The sequence below is a fragment of the Rhincodon typus genome, chromosome 10 (assembly GCF_021869965.1).
Source record: "Rhincodon typus isolate 14 chromosome 10, sRhiTyp1.1, whole genome shotgun sequence".
NCBI lineage: Eukaryota > Metazoa > Chordata > Chondrichthyes > Orectolobiformes > Rhincodontidae > Rhincodon > Rhincodon typus.
Window position 1 is genome coordinate 29,242,437 of NC_063341.1, and position 27,704 is coordinate 29,270,140.

The 27,704-nt window shown below is 39.4% G+C and overlaps 1 protein-coding gene and 1 long non-coding RNA gene across 8 annotated transcripts in view; one reads left to right on the forward strand and one right to left on the reverse strand.

The window, feature by feature from the left end:
- The window catches only part of alg6 (ALG6 alpha-1,3-glucosyltransferase), a 51,501-nt gene that overhangs the window by 14,592 nt on the left and 9,205 nt on the right, over window positions 1–27,704 (forward strand). For all 4 annotated transcript variants that reach the window (XM_048601989.1, XM_048601988.1, XM_020510994.2 and 1 more), the window contains exons 8-11: window positions 2,767–2,902; window positions 10,622–10,707; window positions 18,486–18,570; window positions 23,828–23,898. In XM_048601989.1, coding sequence (XP_048457946.1) covers window positions 2,767–2,902; window positions 10,622–10,707; window positions 18,486–18,570; window positions 23,828–23,898 — 378 coding nt within the window. The remainder of the gene's footprint in view (window positions 1–2,766; window positions 2,903–10,621; window positions 10,708–18,485; window positions 18,571–23,827; window positions 23,899–27,704) is intronic.
- The window catches only part of LOC125484206, a 32,816-nt gene continuing 20,315 nt past the window's right edge, over window positions 15,204–27,704 (reverse strand). For all 4 annotated transcript variants that reach the window (XR_007263054.1, XR_007263056.1, XR_007263055.1 and 1 more), the window contains 2 exons: window positions 16,869–17,003; window positions 15,204–15,279 (listed from right to left, as the gene is read on the reverse strand). This is a non-coding gene — a long non-coding RNA (uncharacterized LOC125484206). The remainder of the gene's footprint in view (window positions 15,280–16,868; window positions 17,004–27,704) is intronic.

Genomic DNA, 27,704 nt, shown 5'->3' on the forward strand with positions numbered 1-27,704 from the left:
GTCGGTGACTAGTGGAATTCTGCAGGGGTCTGTTTTGGGTTCACAACTATTCATGTTATGGATGAAGGAACTGAGGTCATTGCTGCTACATTTGCGCATGACACAAAGATGGGTGGAGGGACAGGTAGTAATGAGGAAGTGCAGAGGTTGCAGAAAGACTTGGACAGGCTGGGGGAGTGGGCAAAGAAGTGGCAGATGGAATACAGTGTGGGAAAGTGAGAGGTTATGCACTTTGATAGAAAGAATAAAGACTTAGACTATTTTCTAAATGGGGAAAAGCTTTGGAAATCTGAAGGACTTGGGAATCCTAGTTCAGGATTCTCTTGAGGTGAACGTGCAGATTCATTTGGCAGTTAAGAAGGCAAATGCAAGGTTAGTGTTCATTTTAAGAGGGCTTGAATACAAGAGCAGGAATGTACTGCTGAGGTTGTATAAGGCTTTGGTAAGACCATATTTGGAATATTGTGAGCATTTGGAATATTGGGGTCCATATCTAAGGAAGGGTGTGTTGGCATTGGAGGGGTTTCAAAGGAGATATACAAGAATAATCCTGGGGCTGAAGGGCTTATCATATGAGGAGTGATTGCGGACTCTGGGTCTGTACACAATGGAGCTCAGAAGGATGAGAGTGTATGTTCTTATTGAAACTTATAGAATACTGAGAGGCATGGATAAAGTAGAGGTGGAGAAGATGTTTCCACTGGTAGGAGAGATTAGGACCTGAGGGCACATTCTCAGTGAAGGGACCATGCTTTAGAACTGAGATGAGGAGGAATTTCTTCAGTCAGAGGGTGGTTAATCTGTGGAACGCATTGCTGCAGAAGGCTGTGGAGGCCAAGTCATTGAACATATTTTCAGCAGAGGTAGATAGGTCCTTGATTAGTAAGGGCATCAGAGGTTATGGGGAAAAGGCAAGAGAATGGGTTTGAGAAACATATCAGCAATGATTGAATGATGGAGCAGACTCGATGGGTGAATCGGTCCAATTCTGTCCCTATATCTTATGGGCGCATCCCTGCTCTCCGCAACCACCTGGTAAAGTGGATTGTGCTTCAATATAACATTTCACCTAAATGATAGCACCAGATTCAACTCAGCATCTTCTCCGTACCCTACTGAAGTAGGGTCTTGTGTGTCACGGTGGTGTTCTTTTCTCTGAGCCATGGGCCGAGGTTCAAGTCCCACTTGTTCCACAGCTGTGTAGTAACATCACTTAACAGGTTGATTCGAATATCTGTTAATTACTGGAGTGTCAGACTAAATTAGGTACACAAATGCATGAATCGTTTTGACCTAAAATCTTTTAATTCAAGTGAGAATGCTACCAATGAATTAAGGAATATGGAAACAATGTCTACACCAGCTGTAAGGTATTTTATTTGACACCGTGCACCTAACATTCTATGTTGCATGTGAGACACCTGCTGACTTTAGTTTTTAGACTTAATTGACATAAAATAGTGTTCGTTAACTAAAACTTGTAGTTATACCATGTATTATAGGGATATCAAAAGATGACATTAATGGCAGCCTACTGTGAACAACAATTATTTTGACTTGCCACCACCATGGAGTGTTACTTTTAGACCATAATTGTCATGGGGGTGGGGGAGACACCCAGCTGAAGATATTCAACATACCTTTACAGATCTTATTCTCTGCAATCTATGCTGTACTGTTGGAACCGAGACCAGTTTTAACAGGTATATTTTCTGCTCCAGTTATGTAGCTTCTTTTAAACGAGTGCACACGGAAACTTTTAGATTTTTGAGCTTATTCATGGGTCTGTGTCATTGGCATGGCCAATATTTAGTGTCCATTCCTAAATGCTTTGAGAAGATTCTGCTGAGCCACCTTCTTGAACTGCTGCAGACCATCTGCTTTCAGGGAGGTAATTCCAGCATTTTAACCCAGTGACAGTGAGGGAAGGGCAATATATTTTCAAGTCATGATGGTTTGTGATTTGGAGAGAAGCTTGTAGGTGGTTGTGTCCCCCAAGTGTCGACTGGACTGTCCTGGATGGTAGAAGTCACGGGTATGAAAGATGCCTTCAAAGGAACCTTGGAGAGTTCCTGCATTGTATTTGCATATTTGTATTTGCAGAAGCCATTTTGCACAGAAAAACAGAAGTGTTGGAATTTGCCTTGATGAAAACAACTCCACTCCCTTTATCGTCTCATCTCTCAAACAGGAAAACTGCCTCCAGTTTGATATGGAGAAACAGACTGGGTGGGTCTAGTCATGAGTCCCTGCTAAATTAAGGTCAATCAGGGAAATGATGGAGATGCTTTTGATTTTTAAGTTGATTAAGGGGGTAAAGGTAACAAGCTCTTCTGCATGATCGCTACCCAATTTCCACTGCTGCAAAGTCCATTGCCGACTAATCCACCTTCTTATGGAACCTCTAAAAACCGAAAGAACTGCAGATTCTGTAAATCAGAAACAAAAATAGAAGTTGCTGGAAAAGCTCATTCGGAGGAAGGGTCACCGGACCTGAAACGTTAACCCTGATCTTTTCTTCACAGATGCTGCCAGGCCTGCTGAGCCTTCAGCAATTTCTGTTTTTGTTCCTGACTTACAGAACTGCTGCCTGGTTAAAGATTCTGATATTGTGAGATTAACCCACCACAGCAGGCGTGATGGAGAAAAATATGGTGCTATGTAATATTCTCAGCAATGGTTTTCCTTTTTGCTATGGATATTAAAGGTAAAGGGGCAATTGAACTTTATTTTTTAAGAGAACAAATCTCATCTGTTCTGTTACAGGATGATACAGTTGATCAAAATTGCCCTCGTTGTGCTCATTTCATTTGCCTTTTGCTGGCTACCCTTCCTCACCAGTCTCCAGCAGTCCCTGCAGGTGGTTCAAAGGCTTTTTCCAATTGACAGAGGCTTGTTTGAGGTATGCTTATAATATAAGCTTCAGGTGATAATGCTGCCTATGTTTATTTAGTCATAAATATTTGGAAACAGTGACCACAGCTCCTTAAGTTTTAAGATAGCTATGAAGAAGGATAAGTCAGGACCTTGTGGAAAGGTACTAAATTGGGGGAGGACAAACTACGTTAGTATTAGGCAGGAGCTAGGGAGTGTTAATTGGGAGAAGCTGTTATCGGGCAAGTCCACATTTGGCACGTTGCAGTTGTTTAAAGATCTGCTGATCAGAGTTCAGAACTGGCATGATCCAGTAAGGAGGAGGGACAAGGATTGCAAGGTGAGAGACCCTTGGATAATGAAGGAGGTTGTGAATTTAGTCAAAAGGGAAAAAGCTTCCTAAATCTTACAAATGGTTCTAAAATTGGACAGGGCCCACGAGGAATATAAAGAAAGCAGAAAAATACTCAAGCAGGGAATTAGGAGAGCAAGTAGAGGCCATGAAATGACCTTGGCAAGTAGGATTAAAGAGAATCCCAAGGCATTCTGTACATACTTCAAAAATAAGAGGATAACTAGGGAGAAGGTAGGACCACTCAAGGATAAAGGTGGTAACAGTGCTTGGAGGTAGAGGATATGAATACCTACCTTTGCATTGGTATTCATCCAGGATATGGGTATGGAGGACAGTGAGATTTGTGTGGAGCATGCTCATATGCTAGGGCATTTTGAGATCAAGAAAGTAGTGGTGTTGGGTTTCTTGAAGGGCATTAAGGTGGATAAGTCCCCAGGGCCCAATGGTATCTACCCCAGATTATTGAGAGAGGCATGAGATTGCTGTGGCCTTGACCAAGATCTTTCTATCCTCGTTAGCCACTGGAGAGGTCCTAGAGGACTCGCGGGTAGCTAATGTTGTTCCTCTGTTCAAGAAGGGAAATAAGGATAATCCAGAAAACTCTAGACTGGTGAGTGTCACATCAGTGGTTGGGAACCTATTGGAGAGTAGTCTTAGGAATAGGGTTTGGAAGCATTTGGAAAAGCATGGCCTAATTACGGACAGTCAGCATGGCTTAATGCAGGGCAGGTCATGTCTTACTAACTTGATTGATCTTTTTTAAGGAGGTGACAAAGGTGATTGAGGGTAGAGGAATGGATGTTGTCTGCATGGATTTTATTAAGGCTTTTGACCAAACCCTCATGGCAGGCTCATTCAGAAAATTAAGATGTGTGGAATCCACAGTGACTTGGCCGTGTGGATTCACAATTGGCTTGCCCATAGAAGGCAGAGGGTAGTGGTGGAAGGGTGTTCTTCAAGCTGGAAGCCCATGACTAGTCATACTAGGACCTCTGCTATTTGTGATATATATAAATTACTTGGATGAAAATGTAGGTGGGTGGGTTAGTAAGTTTTCAGACAATACAAAGGTCAATGGAGTTGTGGATGGTGTTAGGTTGTCAAAGGATACAGTGGGATATAGATCAGTTGCAGATATGGGTGGAGAAATGGCAGATGGAGTTTAATCTGGGTAAGTGTCAGGTGCTGCACTTTGGGTGATCAGATGTTAAGGAAAAGTATACAGTTAATGGCAGAACCCTGAACAGCATTGATCTTGGTGTTCAAGTCGACAGCTCCCTGAAATTGGCCACGCAAGGAGATAGGGTGGTAAAGAAGGCGGACGGCATGTTTGCCTTTATTGGTCGGGCAACTGAATACAAGAATCGGGATGTCATGTTGCAGCTTTATAAGACTTTATTTAGGCCACGCTTAGAGTTTTGCACTCAGTTCTGGTTGCCACATTATAGGAAGGAGTGGAGGCTTTGGAGAGGGTGCAGAAGAGGCTTATCAGCATGCTGCCAGAGGGTATGTACTATAAGGAGAGGCTAGAAAAACTTGGGTTATCTTTTTTTCTGGAGTGGCAGAGGCTGAGAGCAGACTTGACAGAAGTCTATAAAATTATGAGATGCATAGATAGGGTTGACGGTCAGAATCTTTTTCCCAGAGTTGAAATGTCTAATACTAGGGAGCAAGCATTTGAGGTCAGATGGGGAAAGTTCAAAGGAGATGTGAGGGGCAAGTTTTGTTTTACACAGAGTGGTAGGAGTCTGGAATGCGCTGCCCGGGGTGGTGTTGGGGGCAGATACGATAGGGATGTTTAAGGGACTTTTAGATAAGCACATGAATATGCAAGGAATGGAGGGATATGGACCAAGGGCAGGCAGAAGGTATTAGTTTTATTTGGTGTCATGTTCGGCACAGCATTGTGGCTGGAGGGCCAGTTCCTGTGCTGTACAGTTCTATGTTCTTTTAATCATTGGGTTGTAGCTTTGAAATATTCTTGGCTTCTTCCATGTTGTCAGCATTTGTGTGGTGGGCAGATACTTTAGCATAAGGTCAGCTGAATTACTAAAACTTTGGGCAAAAGATATTTTAATAATTGGGCCAAAGTTGGCAATCCAATTGTCCAACTATGTTTAAAAGACAGAACCCAGTGTCCTTACCTGACATTTCACTGATAATATTAGCTCAGCATCAGTTTAGAAGTCTGCAGGGGATGATTTATTTGGAAGTGGGTGAGGATTAACTTGAGAAATTGTTAGCATAAGCATTCTACAACTGACGTGTGACATGTTGACTATCTCCAATTGCTGTTGAAAAAAATATGCTGATGAGTGTAAATTACATGATGAGCTATAAAATTGATACCTTGTTCAGTTTGTTTGTAGAATGTGTCAAGTGTTAACCTTCTAACCTTTCTCTATGTCCTCATCAAATTCAGGGCAGATATTCTATATGTGCCATGTACAAGAGGTTCTGTCCTAGTGGGGCATGGTGAATTTGCCTGTGAAGTTATGTCCTCTCTAGTTGTGACATTGACAACTGCCTCTGCTATTTCTATTTCCTGTTCTGAACAAGAGGTATCGAGTATTGGATTCTTGATACTGATATCACAGCCATCCACAGATAGCCCATTTATAGAACCAATCTACCCCAAACATGCCTCTTGAAAGTGGTGGGGCACGTGCATTATAAACACCAGTCTTGTTGCCACTGACATGGCTGTGCAAATTAAAGACTCACACCAGACTCTGTATTTAGTATTTGGTTAACTGTAATCGGCCGCTTTGCTGAAATCAGAGTATTGGCAGTTTTAAAAATCCTGTGGTTCGTAATCTAAGTGATTGAAGCTCACTTGTTCTGGTCCTAAAAGGTATCTTCAGCTTTCAGCCCCATTTGACGGTTCAATTCTGCTGCAACAGGAGAAATTATTGGAGCAGAAAACAAGGTTTCAAATGTTTTCTGAAATGTCAAAATAAAAGGGAGCTATTTTCCTCTTGCAAACTTATTTTAAAATTTTATTTAGATGATATTTTATTTGCTGGAACAAAGCCAAAACCCTTAACACGCTGCCTGTACATGACAGATTGGAAGTTCTTCAGTAATTGGTGGTCTGCATAAATTTGTGCCATCTTTTCTACTTCTCTTTTCTGTTTAAAAATTGTTTGCAGAGCAACTCTTTTTCTTTTATTCATTGGGCGTGGACATCACTGTAAAGGTCTTCATCCAAAGAACGCTGAGGACAAGAATATGTTGATTCAGGGAGAATTTGAATTTAATGTCTGTGCAAGAAGCTTTTTAAAAAATCAAGTACATAACACTCGATCATTGGTGTTCACTTTTTAAAAGCATGTCACGTGAAATAATTTTTAAAATTCTATTAGTTTTGAAATGGTGCCTGCAAGTGGATGGTTAGAAATGTAACCCCACTGTTTAAGAAAAAAAGAGGAAACTGAGAACTACAGACCTGTTAGATTGATGTCAATAATAGGGAAAATACTAAGTTTGGTTATAAAATTGTTTAGAAAATAAATGTCTGATTTGACAGAATCAGACCTTTCGTCACCATGCTCGGTGACACCATCAGTGGAGCCTCCGATGAAGCTTCATCAGTTTAACTGGGTCAAGGTAACCATAATAGCCCAAGCCAAACATAGATATGCACGGGAATTTCTAGAGGCATGGTTATCCACCCGTAATGCAATCAACAAACATATAGAATTGGATCCCATATACAAACCCATATGGATCAAAACTGGAAATGACACTACTCACCATAACGAACCAGACAGTATAAATTCCAACAGAGATAGTAGGAACTGCAGATGCTGGAGAATCCGAGACAACAAGGTGCAGGCCTGGATGAACACAGCAGGCCAAGCAGCATCATAGGAGCAGTTCCAAGCCAAGTAGAATAACACCGCTTCATCGGAGGCTCCACTGATGATGTTACCTAGCATGGTGACGAAACGTCTGAACGAGAACAAGCCAGCTCGGCAAGCAAGTCAACAACCTCACCCACAACCCGAGTTCCAGATCTTTGCCAAAACTTTTGACAGAATCAATTTGAATTTATGAGGAGGAAAGTATATTTGACAAACCTAAGCTTTTTTTTGAGGATATTGCTAACAGAGTTAGTTTGGGGTAGCCAGTAGATGAAGTGTATTTGAATTTTCAGAAGGCTTTTGATAAAGTTCCACAAGAGGTCAGGACATAAAATTAAAGCATGTGTGATTGCATGTAACATAGTAGCCTTGATTGAGAATTGGTTAACAGGCTGAAAGCAGTGTGTCCGAATAAATTGGCCATTCTCAGGTTGACAGACTATGAACATTGGAGTACTACAGGATCAGTAGTTGGGCAGTTGTTCACAGCATGTATCAATGATTGAATGTGGGGGCGCAGTTGTAATATTTCCATTACAAAACTTTTGGGAATCTTAATGTGTGAGAAGGATGAAAAGAGGCTTCAAGCAGATTTAAACAGGCTGCATGATTGGATGACAACATGGCAAATTGAATATAATGTGGGCAAGTGTCAGCTTGTTAATTTGTGTAGGAGGACACAGGTGGAGAGTATTTCTTAAATGATGAGAGATTGTAAAAGTGTTAATGTCTAAAGGGACTCGAGTGTCCTTGTTCATAAGCCACTGAAAGTCCACGTGTGGGACAAAAAGCAATTCAGAAATCATGAGGTATGTTTGTCTCAATTGCAAGAAGATTTGAGGGCAGGAGCAAAGCAGTCTTGCTTCAGTTATACAGAACATTGGCGAGACTGCAGGCACATTGTGTTTCTATTTTATTGATATTTGTTTTCATCTGAACTTCTGCGTTGTAACCTCCATTAATGTTGCTTACAAGCTTTGCTTCCCTTTGTTCTTACCATGTTAAAATAAAAATGCATTATACACTAAACTCATTTTCTTACAAGTTCTTTTCTCCTTTTAAAACTCAAGCTTGATTTCATCTGGTTAATGCCACTTGATTTATCATGTTTCCTTTCTTAACCTTCAGTCCTTGTGCTTCCAAAATACACCGGCTGATTCTATCCTTGTTTATGATCTATTTTGAGATTTCAGTTATGATAGTAAAGTGGATATATTTTCTGTGAATGACCACTAGTCTGTGCTATTGCATAATTTATTTGTAACCTTCACAGAAAATTGAAGATGTTAACTTTTTTTTGTTATTTGCATTGTTTCCTACTCATGCTGTTGCCAAACGGCAGAAAGTGAAGTAATTTTTTTATTCCCTTGCTGTTTCAGTAGCTGAGGATTAGAGTCGTTTTCTTGAGCCTGAACTCCATTTTCAATGTATTCAGCCTCCACTGACCTCTGTAGTTCAAATGTTGCTGTGCATTTGTATAGAATGGTTCAGAGCATCCTTTGAGAAGTAGAGAAAACTACAGTGCATTTTGGCCTCCTAACTGATGAAGTCTTATCACAACTCATTGCAGTGTTTCAGTGGTTGGCTGGTGTATGGGGACAGGAAAACACAGATGTAGAAATGAAAATCAGGATTGGCTGAACTCAAACTTTCTTGGTCCAGTTATGTTACTCAGCAACATAAAAAGAAAATAATTGTGAGCAATTTATGGAAAGATGCTCTGAATTAAGATCATTTACATCATAGAAGCATAAGAAGGGACATGATCCCAGCATCTACCAAGCCATGAGGTTATAAGTTGTATCATGTAGTAATATCATTGTTTATCATACATTGATGTCTTGTGTTGACTTGCTGGATGTTTAGTTACTCTGTCTCTCTTGACACAGTGGTGAGGTCACATTACATTTTGTATGACACCAATGTACTAAGAGGGACATATTTAGACATTAACGAGAGAATAAAGTCATAGAATCAAAGACTCATTATGATACAGAAGGGTGCCTTTAGGCCCATCGAGTACACCAGCTTTCAGGAGAGCAATCCAGTCAATTTTATTTCCAGACATGATCCTGGTCATTCTGCAAATTTGTTTTCCTTTATTACCTATCCAGTTTCCTTTTTGAAATCATTGATCCCCTCTGCTTTCACCACCTCTTGGCAAAACATTTCCGGTCATCACTCTGTGCTGGGGGGAGAAGCAGCTCCTCCTCACAACCCCACTACATCTCTGACCCAGAAGCTTGCAACCTGTTTCCCACAAACCTTTTGCCATCAGTAAGCTTGGATCTTTATTTAGGTTCTGCAGCAGAATCACTAAATATTAGCATATATTTGAAAAAAATAAGAAACAACCAAAACACTAATTGGAATAAGATAATGCCATATAGCCTATCAAGCTGTAGCCACAGCTTGCAGGAGAAGAACAAGCTGAAGTCTCTAACAGAAGAAGATGAGAAAATACCCCAATGTAAGAAAGCAACCACATTAGCTAGCCTGATTGGTTTTCATATACAACATTAATCACAGTAGTTTAGGAACTATTGTATTTAATATTTTGTTAATTTCATGAGCTGCATAACTTATGTCATTCACAGTTCTCTTTTTAACCAGAATTTATCCAAATTCTTTTAAAGAAATTATTCTGATTTTTATCTACTCTGGATGCTGTCAGTTCTATTGACAAGAAAACAAAACAGCTAATTGACTTTTTTTTGCAGAACACTTGTTTCTCCAGTAATTCACTGAGAGATTAAAATAATTATATTGTTTATCTTAAGTTTTATTCATCATGTAGAACAGATTCAGCAAAAAACTAATGAAACTGAATAAATTAACTCTTGTGACAGAGGATCCAGGCAAATGTCTGGTTTGGAACAGAGGGTTGGATTACCATGATTTGTGTCCTGCTGAGAACAGTAACGAGAAAAGACTATTGTCTGTGGATAGTAACAGAATGGATAACAGTTCCCGAATTTTTATGCCTTAAATTGTTAAATGGGAGAAATGCAATCCATAGAATAGAAGTTTGATAGATTGCATATATTGTGTGGAAGGAGTGTGCTTGATGAATTTGATGGCCTTTTTTCATTCCCTGCTTTCTGATTTCATTTTTCTGACAATGAGAACAATTCTAGTTCTTTGCTCTTGTTTCAATTACCAAGTATTTTATGTTCCAGAATAGGCTTTGTTACACTTCTCTGCATCTTTTAGAAGACCTTGTCTTGTTATTCATATTTCAAATGTGTATTTGCTGGTGAATACCCACCACAGGTTATCATGTGCATGTTCCATAGGATCTCATTGTTTGTATGAGTCATCATGATAATGGACAGAGAGGACAAGGAAGTACATGGTTACTATGTAGGCTCTGGTGGGATAAAGCTGTTTAACAAGTAATCTAAAAATTGGAATTACAAGTGGAATGGCCTGTTTCTGATTGTTGTTAACATTTTCCAAGGTTACTGATATTCAGTGAAACAATTTGCACATTATCTCTAATTATTCACTTTTTTTTTCTACATAGGATAAAGTTGGAAATGTGTGGTGCAGTTTATCTGTGATATTGAAGGTGAAGAAGGTTTTATCTCCTCTAACCCAAGTTTGGCTCAGGTAATGCTTTGGCTGTGTTAACATTTCATAGCTGTCTTTTATCACCAACACCCCCCATTGATAGTGTGGTATTTTTGGAGGTAATTGTGGTTAACAAACAAATATGCTCTGAACTTTTAAATGAATAATTAATAACAATGTTCTCCTCACCTTTGCTAAAGATGGTAACTTGTATTGGGAGGTGGTTCAGTTGATGCCACCTAATTTCAAACATCATGCTCAAATAGCCATTCAGACAAGGCCGGAATGTTTGTACCATCTTCAGCCAGAAGTGCTAAGTGGATGGTCCATGTCCGCTTCATTCTGAAGTCCACAGCATCATACAGACCAATCTTTGGCTATTTCAGTTCACTACCAGTGATATAAAGAAATAGCTGGGCACACTGCATGCCACAAAGGCTAAGAGCCTAGAGAATATCCAGGTTGTAGTGTTGAAGACTTGTACTACTGCCAAACTGTTCTAGTACAGTTACTACACTGCATCTGCCTAACAAAGCAGAAAATTGCCAGCTATGTCCTGTCCACAAAAAGTAGACCAAGTCCTATCTGACCAATTAATATTCCATTGAACTTCTTTCAGTCATCAGTAAATTGATCAAAGTGTCATCATTTAGTCATTGACATCTACAGCACAGAAAAAGGTCCTTCAGCCCATCAGATCTGCACTGGTCAAAAACAAGCCCAACTATTCTAATCTCATTTCCCAGCACTTGGCCTATAACCTTGAATGTCTTGTCATCACAAGTGCACATCTAAATACTACATAAATGTTATGACAGCATCTGCCTCTACCACAGTCTCAGGCAGTGAGATCCAGATTCTCACCACCCTCTGGGTGAAAGTGTTTCCTCACATTCCCTCTAAACCTCCTGCCTGTTAATTTAAGTCTGTACATCTGGTCATTGATCCTGCAACCAAGGGCGAAACCTCGTCTTGTCTACCTTATCTCTGCCTTCATAATTTTGTACATCTCAAGAATGTATCCCCTCATTTTCCTTGGAGCTCGCAAGACTAACCAATCTCCCTTCTGTTGTGGACCCTGCTACAGATCAAAATAAAATCCAAAAGAACTGCGGATGCTGTAAATCAGGAACAGAAACAGAAGTTGCTGGAAAAGCTCAGCAGGTCTGGCAACATCTGTGAAGAAAAAAAAATCAGAGTTAACGTTTCGGGTCCTCGGAAGGAAGGGTCACTGGACCCGAAACGTTAACTCTGTTTTTTCCTTCACAGATGCTGCCAGACCTGCTGAGCTTTTTCAGCAACTTCTTTATTGTTCCTGCTACGGATCAGACTATTTTGGATTCGGTGATGTATAATGAAGCAAATTTAATAAATGATCTCAATAAAAGATTCTTTAGGAAACTGACGATAAAATGGTAGAATTTAGTATTCAGTAGGGGAGTGATAAACTTGAATCAGAAACAACTGTGCTAAATACAAATAAGAATAATTACAAAGGAATGACAGGAGAGTAGGTTGGAGTGGACTGGGAAAGCGTTTAGCAAAAAAGATAGTTGTTGAACAATTGTTAAATGCCAAACATTTAAGAAAATAATTCATGGTTTACAACAAAGATATATCCCAGTAAGGAAGAAGGATCCTAGGAAGGGGATAAACTGACCATGATTAACTAGGGAAATTAAGGATAGCATCAAGTTGAGAAAGTATAGAATAGTAGTAAGCCAGAGGATTGGGAAAGCTTTTGATGGATTTTAAAGAGAGAAAATAAAGTTTGAGAATAAACTATCAAATAATATAAAAGAAATCTTTAAATATATGAAAAGAAAGAGATAGTGTTATTCAATGACATTTACTCACCAGTAACCTGCTCAGTTTATGGGGAGGCGATGGCCTAGTGGTATTATCGCTGGACTGTTAATCCAGAGACCCAGATAATGTTCTGGAGACCTCGGTTCAAATCCCACCACGGCAGATGATGGAATTTGAATTCAACAAATATCTGGAATTAAGAGTCTAATGATGATCGTGAATCCATTGCCAATTGTTGGAAAAACCCATCTGGCTCACTAATTTCCATTAGGAAACTGCCATCCTTACCTGCTCAGGCCTACATGTGACTCCAGACCCACAGCAATGTGGTTGACTCTTAACTGCCCTCTGGGCAATTACAGATGGACAATAAGTGTTGCCTAGCCAGCGACGCCCTCATCCTGTGAATGAATAAAAAGACGTTTGGTTTCGCTAGGACCTCTTGCTCTAGACCTTATTACAGCTTTCTCTCAACATGGACAGAAGAGCTGAATTCCAGAGGTATGTTGAGAGTGACTGCAGTGATATCAAGGCAGCACGTCAGCCATTTTGGTAACAAGGAGGCCACTAAAATTAAGTTTAGTGAAAATGAGGAGCAAGGTCTTTACTGGCAGAAGCCAGGCCTAGCACATCTTAAGGTGGTTGTGGGTGTCCAATCATCTCAACCCTTGGACATCACTGCAAGATTTGGTCCTAGGCACAAGTATCTGCTTCCTCGATGACCTTCCCTATATGAGTTCAGAAGTGTGGACGTTCACTAATGAGTGCAGAAGTCTGTGCCCAGCTGCAGCAAGACCAGGACAACATTCAGGTTTGGGCTGATGATTAGTAGTAAACATTCACATCACACAAATGCCAAACAATGACAATCACTAACCAAAGCAAATCTAATCACCTCACCGTGACATTTAGTGGTGTTATTATTGCTGAATCCTCCACCACAAACATCGTAGGGGTTACCATTTAGTTAAAACTTAACTGGATAAATACCATTACAACAGCAGATCAGGAAGTATATATTCTGCGCAAAGTAGCTCATTCCCTGACATCCTACTCCCGTCCACCATTTACAAGGTACACGTTAGGAGTGTGATGGAATACTCTTTACTTTCTGCGTGAGTACTGCTTGAACAACATGTGAAGCACAACATCGTCCAGGACAAAGCCCATTTGATTGAAACCCCATTCATCACCTTGAGCATTAATCCCTTCCACAACAGCAGTAGTAGATCATTTACAGGATGGACTGTGGTAACTCACTAAGGCTTCTTCAACAGCACTTTCCAAACCCATGCAAGAATAAGGACAATAAGTGCATGGGAACATCAGCACTGCTGTTTCTGTCCAAGTTCACCGCATCCTGACATGTTTCTATATCTTCATTCCTTCTTAGTTGGTGGGTCATAATTCTGGAACTCTTTACTTTAAGTGGTTTACCAGTTTACATAAAATGCATTGAAGGTGTTGTAATATTAATCAGTAAAACCAGGCAAATGCTCTGGGGCATGGATTTGAATCTCACCATTGCGTTTGGTGAAATTTGAGTTCAATTAATAAATCTAGAAACAAAAACTAGACTAGTGACCAGGAAGCCATTAATTGTTAATTGTCATTGAAAGCCACCTAGTTCACTAATCATCAGCAACATATTTGTTTTTAAATGCCATCTTAAGTGGCCATCTTAAGTGGCCGAGCAAGCTACTTTGTTTTATCTAACTGCTAAAAAATCTTATAAAAGGAATGTAATCGGACAGACCATATGGCATTAAGCAAGACACCAGAACTGACAACGGAGCACTTGACAGTGCAGAGTCTTCCTTATTAATATCTGGTGGCTTTTGCTAGAATTGGGAGAACTATTGCACAGACTAGTCAAGATTTGAACAGACCTAGCACCTCAATACTGGACTTTAATGAGGTGTTTTGGGCAATCAGTGGCAGCAGAATTGAACTGTGCAACAATCTAACCTCTTCACCCACACATTCCCCCATCTTATCATTGCCATCAAGTTTTGGGATCAACCCAGTTTTGATGAAGAGTGTAGGAGTACATGCCAAGAGCATAACTAAGCATACCTAAAAGAGGTGTCAAAATAGTGAAGCTGCACAGAACTGTCAGCATGTCAAACAGTGTAAACAGCATGCAGTAGACATCTAAGTGATCCTACAACCAACAAATCAGATCTAATAAAAGCAAAATACCCCAGATGCTGAAACAAGCGGGTGTGATGGAATACTGTCCACTTGTCTGAATGAGTAAAGTCTCCAACCACACTAAAGAAGCTTGACACCTTCCTGGTCACAGCAGCCTAATTAACTGATGCTCATCTAACATCTTCAACATTCATATCCTCCACCACTGGGATACAATAGCAACATCGACAAGATACACTGCAATAACTTACACAGGCTCCTTAGACAGCACCTTCCGAACCCGCATTCTGTAGCATCTAACAGCACAAGGGCTTCAGATACATGGGGATACCCCCATCTGAAAGTTCTCCTCCAAGTCCCACACCATCCTGACTTGGAATTATACCACTATTCCTTTGCTGTCATCCTGTAACTCCCTCCCTAACTGCACTGTAGGTGTACCTACACCACATGGATTGCACAGGTTCAACACAGCAAATCACTACCACCTTTTCAAGCAATTGGGAATGGAAAATAAATGATATTTTAGCCTGTGACGCCCACATCTTGTAAATGAATAATTAAAATGGATATGAAGTTGAAACATGGTTTATTTTGATTCTACTCCATCCTCAGACTGGTTTCAAGATGAGGTCCCAATCAGCCTGGCTGAAAAAAAAACAAAATGAATAATAATTTATAACAACATGTATGTATTTATTAGAAATAAATATAAACATTTATTTTTCTCACAAGTAAGCCAGGACTACAGAACACATTAAAGATAACATTTACGACAACTTATCCATTTATCTTGTGTACATATTTAATATTCACAGCAATCTATGAATTCTTATTATGCACAGAGTTGAGTGGACTGTTAGTGACTTGAATGGCTAATTTGTGTAGTATGTGTATGGTCTATCTAAAAGTCCAGTTCACTGCAAGTGATTCTAAATTTAGTATTTTGAAGCACTTGCAATAACTCAGCAGGTGAATATGCTGCCTCCTGTAGTGCTGAGCCATTTGGACTAAGAAGCTGTGACCCTTGATATGTTTAAGTTAGCTGAACACAGCTGTTGTGACTTGGGGGACATTGCAATTGACCTCAATGCCCTTTTCAACTGAGGAGATTATCTAACTATTGACTTCTGGGGAAAAATGCAGACTTGTCAATGGTAGGTGGAGACAGATTGGACTTGATACACTCTCAACACAAAGAATGGCAGCTTGGAGCACATAATGCACTGTCAGTATTTGAGATCTGGAAGCTTCAGAACAGATTTTTAAAAATGCTGTAATAAGCTAAATTTTATCTTTGCTGTTGGGTGTTTTGTCTTGTATGTATTTTCTCTTGTGGACTTTGAAATTACATTCTACGAGAAGGGATGTGTGTTTTCCTACTGGAAAGGAGGTTACTGGGGAGTTGCCATTATTGTTTCTACTGGACGTAGGTTTACAGCACTAAATTGCCCATAATTCAAGATAAATTGTAACTAAACTAGTAATCTGTCACAACCACTAGGAAAGTAAATTGTCACACTGGTGCTTGATGTTAATTGATGGGGTTAGTTAAGGCAGACTGTTACAGAACATGTAATCTGCATCAATGCAGTTTATACCTGGCACAAAAATGCTTTGTACTGAAGCAGTGGACAAAATTTAATTCCCCTCACTCCGCTGCCACCACCCACCACTACTTCCCTAAGGTGGATTGGGCAATGTGATCAAGTAAGGGGATGAACACATCAAAAGTATGAAGGCTTGCAGGCAGCATTCTTGTTCAAAGATCAATTGAAGCCCATAAATATGCACTTAAAGGTATTAATCCACTACTGCTGGAATTCAACCAGCACCAGGCAGTGGCCCGCCATTTGGGAAGACTGCCCAGCAAACCGGCCTGAATTTTCCAGCAGCCTACTTGTTGCGGGGGGTGGGTCATTCATTCATTCATGGACTCTCTGTACTCCATCAAAGATCCCAGGATCAGGAGACTGGTCCCCTATAGATAACATTTCCTTACTTTGCTTCAGACCAAACCCTTCCCACCCCTACGCCACAGCCTCCATTCCCTATCTTGCTGATGCACTCACCTTTGTTTGGGATTCCACTAGCAATCATTATAGTAGGCCCCACTGTAAGACAGATGGGGATCACTGCTTCCAGTGGTATGACCAGCTTGTAACTGACCAGCTCCCGGTCATGGTTCCCACCCAACAGGTGGGTGGCCTGACACTGCTGGGTAAGTACCCAATTACCTCAACATAACATTGGCCTCCTGGAGAAAGGCTCCCACATGTTATCCCGTTGCTGGGCAAGGGCGCCATTGCCAACTTTTAATTCCGGCCAGTGTGACAAGTCTGTCTTATAAAGCCATCAAGTTTGTAGGTGATCTGAAAGGTTTAAAAAATCAAGAATGAAAATAAAACCTGGGTAGTTGGGTTGCATTTAAGTTGGAAAGATTAAGGGTTCTGTGACTAATAAAGGGAAATAAACAGTGGGAAGGTAAAATAAAATTCTAAGTTACAGAACATAGCATGTGATGGATTTGGGGACATTGGTTTTTATATCATTAACACCAGTGTGCAAGAATGGGAAAGATAGTTGACTGGATCTTGGTATAGCCAGAAAGATTAAGCACATCTGAGGAGGTAGAGCCTGTACAAGTCATAACTATAATGATGCCTGGAGTAGTATGTGTAATTCTGGTCACAGTGAAGATATCCAGACTTTGATACTCAAAGGTATTTCGGTTACAAAGACAGGTTGGAGTGGTAAGGCTCAATCTGAAGATTTTGGAGAATTACTGTTGAAGATACTTTATGGAGTGGATAAATGGCCACTAAATCTAGAACCGAAGAACATTGTCAGACGCTTAAGAGGAGAATGGTGCACAGATAGTTTAGATCGTGCCGAGAACATAGCAGGAGTGGACACTCTGTCATTCAAGATGATCATGGCACATCTCAGCCGCAATTCCACTTTCCTTCCTGGCCCCAAAAACACTTTAACCCATTACTAAGTAAAAATCTATCCATATCCTCAAATTTTTTCAGTGTCCTGGCAACCACCGTACTCTGGGGCAGTGAATTCCACAGATTCACGACTCTTTGACAGAAATAACTCTTCCTCAGATCTAGGCCATTGAGCCTTCAATAAGATCATGTCTGATCAGATTGTGCCTCAAATCTGCATCCTACATACCCCTGATCAATTCTCCTAAACCAAGGGGTGAAAAGTTATCTAACTCTGCTTTCAAAATATTTAAGGGTCTGAATTTACCATTTTCTTTCCTCTGACAGTTCCAAAGGGGGGAAAATGCTGCCTTCCGGAGTGGTGGGGGGGGGGTGGAATTTTCAAACAGTGATCCCTAGTTCCTTGGACCAGAGCTTTGCTACATTCTCATACCCTAAACTGACATTCCAAATCTTTTGAAGCTCAAACATTGAAGGAAAAAGAATGCATCTGTTTTTATCTCTAATCAATTGCTTCATTGAAGTGCGTGGAGGTTATTAATATTTCTAAGGAATTTTGTTCAGATTGAGCTCTCGCATTGTGCGGTGCTCTAGCTCCCTCATTATGGATTCCTTCACTTTTAATATTGTTGAATGTACATTGGTTAGCATTCAATGTTAAGTCCAAATCCTCAATTGATGATTCTTCTGAGTTGATTTCCTAGTCTTTGGCAATGTATCAAGAGGAGACCATGTTCTGACATGGGGCCTTTCTCAAAACAAAGAGGATGTTTTGAGATAAGTGAGTATTTCCTACTTTAATGAATGCTAGAGTGAATGAGAAAGTTTTATTACTTTATTTTGTATTTGATGTGTTGCAATTTTATATGTTTATGATTTAACATTGTTTTCTTTCAACAGTTTTGCTGCCACTCTTTTGACATTGATACCTTCGTGCATAAAGCTGACAATTAATCCCACACTAAAAGGGTTCAAACTTGCACTGGTAGGTCTTGAATTCATTTTGTTTAACATATATTGATGTTTATTGTATGTAGTTGTTTTTTAAAAGTAGCTTCTCTGCAGCTCAGTTTTTAGTGGAATTGAACTAGATTGATGAGGAACATCCCTCAATTCAATGTACCCTGGTCACAATTGAGCTAGTTACTGAGTGATAAAGAGAAAATAACCTGAATTTATTTCCTTAACACCATTGATTCCAGTAAACTTCAGTTCTGGCTTCCCTGCTATAGGAAAGATGTTGTTAAACTTGAAAGGGTTCAGAAAAGGGAGAGGCTGAATAGGCTGGGGCTTTTTTCCCTGGAGAGTTGGAGGTTGAGGGGTGACCTTTTTGATGTTTATTAAATCATGAGGGGCATGGATAGGATCAACAGCCAAGGTCTTTTTCCCAGGGTAGTGGAGTCCAAAACTAGAGGGCATAGGTTTAAGGTGAGAGGGGGGGAGATTTAAAAGGGTCCTAAGGGGCAACTTTGTCATGCAGAGCGTGGTGCATGTATGGAATGAGCTACCAGAAGGGGTTTTAAAAGGAATCTGATTGGTATATGAATAGGAAGGGTTTAGAGGGATATGGGCCAAATGATGGCAAATGGGACCAGATCAGTTTAGTATACCTTGCTATAGGGTCTGTTTCCATGCTATATGACTCAGTGGATATGTGAATGTCTGATAATGACACAATTGAGTAGAGCTGTGGTTTTAATCCCTGTCAGCCCACAGTTAAATAGTCTGTTAACACTCACTTTTTTAGTTCTTGCTTGAAAAATAGGTATTTAGTTAAGGCACCAAACATAAATTAACAGCAGACCTAGGCAATTGAGCCTTCAATAAGATCATGAACAAAAACAGAAGTTGCTGGAAAAGTTCAGCAGGTCTGGCAGCATCTGTGAAGAAAAAAATCAGTTAACGTTTGGTTCCAGTGACCCTTCCTCAGAACTGGTCTTCAATAAGATCATGTCTGATCTGATGCAATCTCAAATCTGCATTCCTACACACCCCTGATAACTTTCACTCCTTGCTTTAGAAGAATTTATCTATCTCTGCTTTCAAAATATTTAAGGACTGAATTCATCATCTTTCTCTCGGTTCCAAACATACTCAACCTTTAAAGTTTTGGCAAAGATCTGTAGCTTGGGTTGTGGATGGAGGTTGTTGACTTGCTCGCTGAGCTGGCTTGTTTTCGTTCAGACATTTCGTCACCATGCTAGGTGACATCATCAGCGGAGCCTCTGATGAAGTATTGTTTTTCTACTCGGCTTGGAATTTATACTGTCTGGTCCATTATGGTGAGTAGTCTCATTTCTGGTTTGATCTGTATGGGTTTGTATATAGTATACAATATATAAACCCATACAGATCAAAACCAGAAATGACACTACTCACCATATCAGACCAGACAGTATAAAATTCCAAGCCAAGTAGAATAACAACACTTCATCGGAGGCTCCACTAATGATATCATCTAGCATGGTGACGAAATGTCTGAACAAAAACAAGCCAGCTTGACGAGCAAGTCAACAACCCCATACTCAACCTTCTAAAAAGGGGAAAAATGCCTACTTTGTGTTCCAAATGACAGCCCCTGATTTTTAAACCAGGCACCCTTACTTCTCAATTCTCCCATAAAAGGAAACACCCTTTCCGCAGCTACCCTCTGAAGACCTCTCACGCTCTTTTATGTTTCAATCAAGTCACCTCTTACTCTTACAAAGTCCAGTGGATATATGCTGATCCTATCCAACTTTTCCCATAAGATAACTTGTTCGTTCCAACTATTAGTCTGGCAAATTTTATCTGAATTCCCTCCAATGAATTTACATCCTTCTTAAAAACGGTGGCCAATACTGTGCAGATGTAGTCTCATCTGTGCCCTGTACAACTGAAGCATAACCTCCCTATTTTTGTATTTATTTCCCCTCATAATAAATGTTAACATTCTGTTAATTTTATAAATTACTTGCTATACCTGAGCATAAAACTCTCGTGATTCTTGTATGAGGACACCCAGATCCCTCTGTACTTCAGAACATTGTAATTTCTCACCATTTTTGATTAAAATGCTTCGTTTTATTCTTCCCGCCAGATGGTCAATTTCACATTTTCCCACTATTTGCCACATCCTTCCCACTTCTTGCCCCATCTATATATTTTTGTAGCCTCCTTATGTCCCTTGACAACTTGCTTTTCTATTTATCTTTGTGTCATCTGTGAATTTGACAAATATACCTTCTATCCTTCCCTGCAAGTAATATACACAAATCATTATTTGTTGAGATTCCAGCACCGATCTCTCGTTATATCTTTCCAACCTTGAAGGCCCATTTATAACTACAGTCAGTTTTGTTTCCATGCCAAAATGTTGCCCCTTACATTATGAACTTTTATTTTCTGCAATAACCTTTGACAAGGCAACTTATCAAATGCCTTCTAGAAACCTAAGTATGATACATCCACAAGTCTCCCTTTAACCACAGTATATGTGACTACTCAAAGAATTCCAGTAGATTGGTGAAACATGATTTCCCTTTCACCAAACCATGTTGACTCTCCTGATTACCTTGAATTTATCCCAAGTGCCCTGCTGTAATGCCATTAATAATGGTTTCTAGCATATTATGTGTGACAGATGTTAAGCTAATTAGCCTGTAGTTTCCTGCTTTCTGACTCCCTTTTTGAATAAAGGAGTTAAGTTCACTATCTTCCAATCTATGCGACTGCCCTTGAATCAGGGGAACTTTTTAAAATTAAAACTATTGCAACAACTATTCTGCTCCTATGATGCTGCTTGGCCTGCTGTGTTCATCCAGCCCTGCACCTTGTTATCTCACCAGCCGCTCCTTTTAAGACCCTATATGAGCTGTATCTCCCTCCAGTCTAGCCAGTGCTACATTTCTTGAGTAGACTATTCACATTTACTTGCTTTCTAGAAAAGGTTACAAATGGGGAATTTTAATTTTCACCTTTAGACTTTGACCTTCTAAGTAAGTTTGGCACATACTCAGGGAATGTAACGCAGTATATGATGATTGAAAGTGAAGACAGATAATGACAGGATTCCACCATGTTATAAGATCCCTCAGCGGCTGGTGGGGAACATGTGTTGTGGAATGTGAGCTGCACACTGCAGACACAGTTTAAAACAAAACGTCAACACTATTCTTGATGACCTGGCATCTGAAGGCACTGCTAAGTGTAATACTAAGTCATACAGATGGGACGATTCCAGGTTCTTACGTTCATCTGCTGAGTTAGCTAATCTCTGCTGGGACAATAGTTGGGATTGTATAATTGGCTTTATTACCTTTTAGTAGGGGGAAAATTCAGCTCATGTTTCTGTTCCGGATTGCTGTCTGCTGACTCTTAACGAATATGTGCCTGTTGGATGCGGACAACCTTGGACTCAGCAGTAATGCTGTCCATATTGGTTTCTCTTCCAACGCATTTTTTAGCCAAAAATGACTGCTTGGGTGAGACTCCAGAGAGCAGCCACCAGCTCTAGAGTACAACATAAATTCAATGCAGGAAATGAGGCAAGAAAAAGTAGGGGAAAAAACAAATTAGAATCAAAGAAATCACTTGACAGCATAATTTGCAATTCAGCTAATTTGTTTTGACATGCTTGTAACTTAGAATTTAAAACGTTTGTTTTTTTAAGTTTGTAACAAATTTATGAATTGATTGTTTGCTAATAAGGTTTTAAAATACAGCAATAATTACCTCGAACTGTATAGGTCTTGTGAGCCATTACAATTCTAAAAGTGTTGACAGTCTTGGGAGGATCAGAAATGCAGATACATGGTTGAAATGCCGAATAAGGTTTGCTCTGAACATATATTGAAGCCGTAGCTATTTATGAACAATCTTAAGCCAATTCAAATCATTTATTTTCAAACTAAAATCTTGTTTAAAATCTGTACTTATGAACTGATGTACAGTGGTGTGATGGTTAGAGAAGTCTGAAGGATAAGTTATGAAAACACATTAAACTCTACAATAGTGAACTATATAACACGTCTTTAATTTTTCTGTGATTTCAATGTACCATTGAGCGAGTCATTACCAAGCAAATTGCAACAGGAAGATGAACAAAACTAGACTGTTTTAATTGAACCCTTTTATACTGGGATGGGAGTTGAGATAGACTGGTCTCCAAACAGAATATTGATGCGCCATTTTGCTAAAAGCAAAATAAAAAGGAGTAAGCAACTTGTTTGGTCATTATCCTACAGACAGTCAATGAGCAGAAGCTTGAAATCATGAGGGGATGTTTGTCTACTGAGGCCTCCAGTGAATGGTAGCCAGACCATAATTTGACTACTGCTGTTTTAGTGTAAGAGGTATCTTGAAAGCTCCTTTTGTGTACAGTGATGTAGTATCAAGACACAGACCAATAAGTCTTGCTTCAACCTTAATCTAAGAGTTAGCTGATTGTAGCGAGTGTGATAATACATTTGACCATACTTCCTTCCTAGGACCCCTCCTGATTGCTATATTATGTATAAGTTGATGCAGGGAATTATGGAATATCTTACTGACACTGTCCAGGCCAGTGATTCTCATAATACAGTCTCACATCATTTGCAGCCCACCTTCCCTCAACTGTGTTCCTTAATAGACTAGATCTTCCTCACTCATTTTTCATGAGCTGCCTGACTGCTGCATTTTGCATTTGAACTGATTTGGTGTTCAGAAAGAATTGATCACCACTGCCGGAAGTTACCTCAACTGGGAGGCAGTGTATTGCCAGCTTCCCTGCACCAAATGAAAGTACACAATCAAAATAGTGTTGGCCTTTCCTAGATTTCACTTGGCAACTGTAGTATTACTGTTGTAATACAGAAGTTGTATTACTGAAATTAGCAGCCATGTTTATAGGAAATCACAGTAGAACAGATTGCACATGTGGGATGACTCATTTCCAGGAGTTGTTTGTTGACTGGCTATTGACCAGTAATTAACACTGGCCTGAGCCCACACAGAAATATTGGGGCTGCTGGTAGTTGTGAAGCTGAAACAAAGCAAAGTACTGGAAATGCTCAGCAGGTTTGGTAGCATCTGTAAAGAGAGAAGCATTTAATGTTTTAAGTCAATTATGACTGTTCATCAGAATAGAAGAAGTAAAAGTGAGTGCCTTTGAAAAGGTAAATGTTGGGCTGGTAGGAGAAATGAATTGATGATTTCTTGCAATTTTTAATTGACACAGGTTGAAATTTAAAATCCTTTCTCATTTTTTTTGCAATTTCTAGGTGAATTGTTCCTTGTCATTCTTCCTGTTTTCCTTCCAAGTTCATGAGAAGTCTATACTTCTGGCTGCTCTGTAAGTTTTGAAAATCTGCAATTTTTATCTCCTGAGATAAAACTTATTAATCATTTGATGAACAGCAGATTAAATAAGGAGAATATTCATATCTTGCTGCTGTCATTTTATTAGGACCTGTTAAGGAATTCCCAGTGTTAGGGGCAAATTAGTTAAGACTGCGAAAGATTTGAAACCAACATTTTAAGTCCCTTCCTGCCTTAATGTTCCTTTTTTTGTTTAAAGTGTTGAAACTTGTGCGATATGAATTCCTAAATGCCGACAGATTTTCGATATCTCACTCTGGTGGCTGTTCTTGATGGAAGTATGAGTTTTTACAGTGAATACTGATGAGCCATTGAACTCTGGGTTGAGGGCAGGGGTGGGCATTGCAACCTTGCCTGCAACTCCCTTCGTTCAGTATGCACTATCCAGCAGGAGTACACAGAATATTGGCTCAGAATGACAATCATTGTTGGTTAAAACTTTGTACCATGTATCACTGTGGCTCATTGCAGCTCTATAACTGTTATCTCGGCAAAAGCACAAGTGAGGGATTGAACCTGAGACCTTCCTTTTATGTTACCTGCTACCTCAGGAGGTGGTTGCATTTTCTAATCTTAGTGCAGGGTTTTTAAAATTAGTTTTTAAAGAAGTTCTTTATTCCATTCTTGTTTTTCTTTGCCTCTGTGTTCCACATGGCCGTCTGTAGTTTTACTCCGTCATAGAGTCAGACAACATGGGAACAGACCCTTTGGTCCAACTTGTCCATGCCCACCATGTTCCCAAACTAAACCAGTCCCGCTTTGCCTGCATTTGGCCCATATCCCTCCAAACCTTTCCTATTGATGTACATATCCAAATGCCTTTTAAGCATTGTAACTGTACCCGCATCCACCACTTCCTCTGACAGTTCATTCCACACATGAACAACTTTGTGTAAAAAAAAAAGTTGACCCTCATATCCTTTTCAAAACCTTTTCCTCTCACCTTAAAAATATGCCCCCTAGTTTTGAATTCCCCCACACTAGGGAAAAGACCCTTGTCTTCTTTTCCCCTCATGATTTTATAAACCTCTATAAGGTTACCCTTCAACCTCCTCCTCATCATTATTTTCCATTCCAGCAACGTAAATATAAAATTTGGCAGTTTGCTCATTAATGAAATCATGATGACCATAAAATGGGTTACACAAAATGTCTAGTCCCAGATTGTGTCCAAACCATCATCTCAACATAGTAACAAGTGTGTCAGTAACTCCTATTGTAACATTGGCTCTGGAAGTGACCTTCCTCTTTTAAGTTCTTTGAGGCTGTTGTATTGTCAAAATACATGGAGAGTTGAAATCTTCAGATTATCATGTGCTTTGGGTTAGTGTTTAAAATTGGTTTGTTGTGATCTTTAAATTAAACCAAATCAGACACTTGAGGCAGTCAGCTGGCTTGAAAGGAACATGCTGGACTTCAGTTATGTGGCACTTAATATTTTAGCTTGTAGATGTTACAAACAATGAAAAAATTTGCATAACTTAAGAAATTGTTTAGAATTGTTTAATTAAAGATGAGCTTTACTCAATTCAGCAGATCAACATGTTTGCTCGGTGTGCCTCTATTCTTCCTTGTTACAATGGCTCATTTTAAAAACAATGATTGGGAAAGCTCAATGGTTAAATGAGTAAATGTGCAGCCTGCTGTAGTATAGAGATGTGAAGGACTTGGAAGTTTCTATGATTTTTTGCTCTCAGTGGCCTTGGTTAGGGCAATAATTTTCCAGATTAGAAAGAGATTAAAATAAAATAGAAATGAAGTAAATCACTTAGCTCTGCTTTCTGCTGGGAAGGGCACTTTGACTGGTGAGAACAGCTTTAGGTTTGGGATAATGCAGACCCATAGTTGTAAAGTTCAATAACTCTTTCTCACACTTGCAGAACGGTTACATACCTGGCTGAGAAACTATGGCTTACCTAGAGTTGCTGCAATCAAGACTAAATGTGAGGCATGTTAGTTAGCATTGGAATGGGGGTCGGGGGTGTGCTGAATTTAAAGTTACTCATGACAGGCATGTTTTGTAGAAATGTAATATCACAAATATTCCTTCATACACCAAGTGCTGCCATTCTTCAATTTTAAAAGAGAGTTAGGCATGCATTTCTTTACAGATGAGATTCTAATCCTGTTCTCACATTCTTCATGGAATTGCAATACTTCCAGTAAAATCATAGACAATGAAAGACATGGGAATTTCCATCAGAGACAAATCCACCACTTCTTGAAATACCAAACATAATCTATCTATTTTCTTACATTATCTCTCCGTTCATGTTTAATTCAAAAATAAACCTGTTTATACTACACCACGGTCTTCCCCAGCAACTTATTCCATAGATTTGAACCAAGTTACCTAACTTACTAGCCGTAACTGATTATTCAAAATTTATCCCTCAGTATTTGAATTTCTCAATGAACAAATAGTTTAATTGGATCAATTTTGTCAGTTCCAATATTGATCTTAGAAACTTAATTAGGTAATCTCCAAGTCTCTTTTTAACAAAAAAAGCTTGACTTTTTTTTGTAATTGGAGGATATATTACATAATACATGATGAGCTGAACTGTCAATGCTCTGTGACATGATGTTCTATTTTGTGATCCTGCAGTTGTAAGGAATACCAAGATGTGAACTACAAACATGTGACTGATAAAGATCATATTGCATTAAATATATTTGAAATAGGGTTACATATTTTCCATAATTTTATATGTTTCATGTTCTATTGTCTTGCTATTGCAAATTCAGTACACGATGAGACAATACATTAGCTTGTTTAAGGAATTGCTTTTGTAAATTTGTGATGAGAAAATCTTCAGTTACATTGTCATAAATACTACATTGAAAAATTTCTACATAATTCATATTATATACACAATTGAATTTGTGTTCAGTTCCTAGAATAAGGCTTGGATTCAACTTTCCGACCCAGAAATGTTACTACCTGAGGTAAATTGATGTTTTAAGCTCATGAATAGATGATTTGTCCAGATGTTAGATAATTGTCTGCAAAATGAATTTTAACTGACTAGCTGTGAAGGCACAGTGAGTAAATGCACTGTGAACTGAGATATTAGACTGTAAAAATTAAGAAGGTTCTTGGTTTTGTCTCTGACCTTTGCTGAGTCATCCACCAGAGCAATGGTGTGGTGCTACAATTCAGTAACCTAGGAAAATTAGGCAGGAAACCTAGCATAGGAAAAGAATGGTTTAGTCAATAAAATCAGCTAATCAGTGATGTTTCCCACCTCCTAACAGACACTCACATGTACTAATATACAGTCTTATTTTAGTAGCTTCCTAACCTGAAGAATGCAAACATACAATATAGGAGCGTAAGTAGACTTTTCAGCCCTTCAACCCTGCACCATCATTGACTAAAATCATAGCTGGTCAGTTTGTGTCTCAAATTCCACATACTCATTTACCATCAATAACCTTTGATTCTGTTGCCTAACAAGAAGCTATCCACTGCTGTCTTAAAAAATATTCCATGACCCCCATCTTCACTGCCTTCTGAGGCATTGTGTTTCAAAGAAAATATTTCATCTCTGCTAAAAGGGTGGCCCCTAAATTTAAAAGTGTCCTCTATTTCTGACTGACCAACAAGAGGAAACACCCTTTCCACACCTTGTCAAGACCATTCAGGACCTTATACACTTCAATCAAGTCACCCCTCACTCTTCTAAACTCCAGTGGAAACAAGTGCAGCATGTCTAGCCTATCCTCGTAAGACAACCCACTCATTCCAGGTATCTATCCAGTTAACAAAAACAGAAA